The sequence below is a fragment of the Lathyrus oleraceus genome, chromosome 1, assembly GCF_024323335.1.
Source record: "Lathyrus oleraceus cultivar Zhongwan6 chromosome 1, CAAS_Psat_ZW6_1.0, whole genome shotgun sequence".
Lineage (NCBI taxonomy): Eukaryota > Viridiplantae > Streptophyta > Magnoliopsida > Fabales > Fabaceae > Lathyrus > Lathyrus oleraceus.
This window is the reverse complement of record NC_066579.1, coordinates 216,786,595-216,791,373: the sequence shown is the minus strand read 5'-3', so window position 1 is coordinate 216,791,373 and position 4,779 is coordinate 216,786,595. Positions and strand designations below refer to the sequence as shown.

General features: G+C 32.4%; 1 protein-coding gene across 2 annotated transcripts; it reads right to left on the bottom strand.

Moving 5' to 3' along the window:
• Positions 1-1,106: 1,106 nt before the first annotated feature.
• LOC127128324 (probable receptor-like protein kinase At5g24010) lies at positions 1,107-4,014 on the bottom strand. Of its 2 annotated transcripts, XM_051057589.1 has the most exons (2): positions 3,511-4,013; positions 1,107-3,073 (listed from the first exon to the last, which is right to left on the bottom strand). In XM_051057589.1, exons 1-2 carry the CDS (start codon positions 3,511-3,513, stop codon positions 1,295-1,297), a joined length of 1,782 nt encoding a protein of 593 aa, XP_050913546.1. In that variant the 5' UTR covers positions 3,514-4,013; the 3' UTR covers positions 1,107-1,294. The 2 variants fall into 2 exon arrangements, with proteins under 2 accessions (XP_050913546.1, XP_050913539.1); XM_051057582.1 differs by having other exon boundaries at positions 1,107-4,014.
• Positions 4,015-4,779: the final 765 nt, after the last annotated feature.

Genomic DNA, 4,779 nt, shown 5'->3' with positions numbered 1-4,779 from the left:
CTCATTGTTTGTTCGTATTGCGGCCTTTGCTCCACAGCCACACCTTGGTTCCATTTCACCATGACTTGCACTCAAAATCAAGGAATTACAGTTAGGGTTACGTGAATTTGACAAATTTGTACCGTGTGAAGTCATTGTTGGAGAAAGTATGAGAAGAATGAAAAGGATACTGAATAATATATTCTAGGGATTTGGTGAAGAAGAAAGAGATTTTCCCTAATTATTTCAAGTTATATTCAAATATATGTCATCTCAGCAATGTAATGGCCACATATGCATCATTAATGACAGTTGTGCATTTTTAAAACGAAATAATTAAAAAAGACCAACGTTACAGACATTATGCAACTTAAATGACTGACATGTAGCGAAAAATAAGTAAAGGACAAACTTGTTACAATTAAATATCTTAAAGGACACTTGGAGTAATTTTGACAAAAATATACATTGATATATTTTTTTCTAGTACATAACTAAATGTGTGTTCTGCTTCTTTAAAATTACTAAAATTTATTTTTTACCCCATTAAAAATTACACCTTTTTAATCCTTCCAAAATTATTTTGCAAACAGTTTTAGTCTTTGCTATTAGCTGATCTTATATTTTTGTATCCTTAAAAAGAACTTACTTGCAATTATGTCTATAATATTATTTAAAAAATCATTCAGAAAAGTTCAAAGTTGATTTGTATGTTTATATTTTAGTTGCTTTTATCTCAAATTTTTAGTGTTTGAAAAATTCATATTTAAATCATTTCATATTTAAAAAAATAAAATTTTTATAGTTGAATTTTTTATAATATTATAAATTTGCTATAAAAAACATTTAAAAACCCATGATAACTTAATATTATAGACAAAAATGTCGAATAAGTATTAGAGTTTAAAAATAATATTTTTTTATAAAAACAGAAAAATATAATGTTATAATTTTATAATGATTAAAACATAATTAATCCACTATAATATAATAATCTTTATTCAATAATTATTTTTCTTAATAAGAAATGGAGAAATTAGTTTAGTACAATTTTTCAAGCTTGGTAAAATACAGAATAGCTACACTTTATAAAGTTACACTATGGTAGTTATAGAAAATCTCTTGAATGTCACAAAAAAAAGTAAAAGTAAACTATCCATACATTTATAATTCCTTGCCTATCTATCAATGCATTTCACAAGTAAATGTTCTTCATAAAATACTCAAACAATAGAAATGAATGTTCCCTCACACTATTCCATTTCATTTTGCAAGTTTTAAAATATCTAAACATAACTTGGACGAGTTTCTCTTTCTATCTCGCTTCCCTAGTCATTAGTTGAGAAAAAACTTTGGTAGTACTTACATCAGAATAATTGTTATCATAATCTCCCTCTAATCGTATGCTGCTAGGAGGATTCCTAGAAGATGTAACATTCACTTCTGAATCACCAATGCTATTAGCATATGTGACATTCACTTCTTGATCACTTTCTTGAAGTTGAAGTGAATGCTCCAAATTCCATAACACATCCCCCATAGACGGCCTATCAACGCCGTATTCGGACAAACATTTCTCCGCGGTTTCAGAAAATTTCTTCAATGAGCTTCCTTTGATCTTACCAACAAGATAAGGATCAATAATATGCTCCAACATACCCTTTTTCTGCCATCGAAGAGCCCATTCTGCTAAGTTCACTTGTTCCCTGTCAAGTTGTGGATCAACGGCGGGTCTAACACAAAGAACCTCGAAAAGAACAACGCCGAACGAATAAACATCTGATTTATCTGTAAGTTGTTGCCTTCGAAAATACTCCGGATCAAGATAACCGAAACTACCTTTCACATTAGTACTCACATGTGTTTCGTCGATGCAAGGTCCTGATCTCGAAAGACCGAAATCAGCAACCTTAGCAACATAGTTTTCGTCGAGTAAAATGTTGGTCGATTTAATGTCGCGGTGGATGATTCCTTGTGTGAAACCGGTGTGAAGATAGTGTAGACCTCGAGCAGCACCGATGCATATCTCGAGACGCTTCTTCCACGACAAAGGTTGAAGCAGTCCTTCTGAACCATATAGATGATCTTTGAGTGGCCCTCTTTCGACATACTCATAGACAAGTATCATTTCAGAATTCTCTTCGCAAAATCCAACTAGAGAAACAAGATGGCGATGTCGAATATTGGATAAAATCGTTATTTCACTTTGGAATTCAGGTAGACCTTGTCTTGATCCAGGCATGCCTCTTTTGACAGCAACCTTCAAATTGTCTCTTAGAACACCTTTGTAAACCATACCGAATCCACCCGATCCTATAACTAGACTTTCATCGAAATTGTTAGTTGCTAATTGTATATCAGCAAAAGCAATTTTCAAGCCGAAATGTCCGTATGAACCGGGCGACAGATAAGCCGTCCCTTCCGACATTCTGCTAAGTGAACTCCCTCCAAACATGCGTAAAGGCGTCCATCCAACACTTTCAACTGTCTTTAGTTTCGGTTTCTTCTTTATGCGTCTGCGACAAACTAGAAAAACAGCTATAACTAAAAGTAAAAAAATAACTCCTCCAACAATCGAACCAATCAACACTTCCAACAACCTTCTCTTCCTAGGAGCAACATGTGAACTCGAATCCATAACATTCACAACCTTCATTATCTCGGCGCCATTAAGTATCGCATTTGTCCTTATTGGACTACTAAGACTAGAAGGGCCAACACTTATTTGAATAACACCCGAATCATCAGAATCAACAATGAAATCGACATAAACCGGAGATGCGAGCATATGGAAAGTAAGCGACGACAAATCAACATCCTTATACGCCGAATATCTATTAATATACACATCAAAGTACAGCAAATTAAGAGAAGGACTAACAATATCGCAAAAATGCAACCGAACCAAGTGTCGAACACCAATAGAAGCCACTTGAAAATTCCATGTTATGTTGAATTGTGAAGCTAAAATGGACTGATTATCCCTATTCATTTCCTGAGCAGTCATATAAACACTATCGGGCGCGATCTCCCGAGTCGCGCCTCCTTTCTGATAATCCGGTGTGTGAGTGCTCACTACAGCCTTAGCTGCATCCTTAAAAACCAGAAAATCACTATCAGGAATCCATGTCCTCCAAAGGGTATCATTAAAAGGAGTTAATTTCACACCTCCAACATTAATCCTATGAATCGTTTCTAAAACATTGTAAGAAAGATTCTTGTATTCCCTAACACCAAAAGGATCAACAAATCTAGCACCATAATCTACAACAAAATCTCCAGGAGCAGAAAACACTTCAACACCATTGACAAAGCCAAAACCAGAATCACTAACAGGTATAAACACAATTTCAAGCAAATTTGAGTCCACTTTCAAAATAAACTCTTTAACAATTGCATCATTAGTACTATCCGTAAGATTGAAACTATTCAATATCAATTTTCCACTAACCAAGACACTAAAGTTTGCAACTTTAAGATCAAAACCTTGAGCCTTAAAAGATGAGAAATGAAAACGAACAAAGAAGGTACCATTTTGCTTCAAGATGAATCTGTAACTTCCCATTTTGTTGAAAACTCTTGCAGTTTGATACAAAGTAGACAAATTTGGAGGAGGGTTTTGGTTGGTTAAGGAAACTGATTTGTCTGAACAGATCAAAATTGAACCTTTGTTGGTGAAATCATCATCACCTATGAAAAGCCTGTTGAAAAGGGTAACATTGGTATTTGATCCACAGTTGAGAAGATAGTTATCTACAGGAATGAAAGAAGAGAATGAAAAGGGAATGGAAATCAGAAGAATGAAATGTAGAATCAGATTTTGAGTGTCCATGGAAGAAAAACGTATGGTTTTTGGTTGTGAAAAGTTAGAAACTGAAGATTTTATTTTGTAGTGAAAGGTAATAAAGAGAGATGAAAAGAAACAGTACATGAACATGAATTTGGTTTGATGGACATAAAATTCAAAGGGATTGTTGACATTACTTAATTGTTTTAGTGGTGATGTTTGAAAATTACCCTTTTGATTGCTTCACATGAAACGTGTCTTATGTTTTTATGTATGTTGATTCAGGTTGGTATTAATGTTGCTGTTAGTTAGGTGGATTTAGTGGCTATTTTAGGAAGGATACAAATATTTAAGGGGACTTTTTGACTGCCTTACCCCTAATTTGAAACAAAATTTCCTATATGTTTTAGTTTGAAATTTGTTTGCCAATTAAAGAAGAGGCTTGACCAATCAAAGGATGGAAGTACCCTATATTTTCTTTGATGTATACCCTCCGTAACTAATGGACAAGGTTTGAATATTTTAATTTTTTTTGTTATTTTAATGTTTTTAATTAGTTTTTTAATTAATATAATTTTAATTTTAATAGTTTATTAATAAAATATTTTATTTTATTTTACTTTATTTACTATATTTTTAATTTATTTAAAATATTTATCTAATTTAATATTTATTTACAATAATAATTTAATAGTAATTTTAAATAATTATTTAATATAATTGTACTATTTATTTAATTTAATAAATATTTTAATCACCCATAACATTCAATGGCGGATGGATGCCTCTTTTAGTATACCCTCGTTCAATGAAAGTCCAATGATTTGTGTATTGATTTTCTATAAATTGCTTGATGTGAAGAAATATAATTCATCTCACTTAGTAGTTTTTTTTTCAAACATGTCTGGATGGCCTCTTGTGTTTTATGAGCATGACAAAAAATGAATGTTTGCCTAGATCTACAATGGAATTTCATCAATGTAGCGGGGTTTTCGTTACTTTTAGGTTTATTG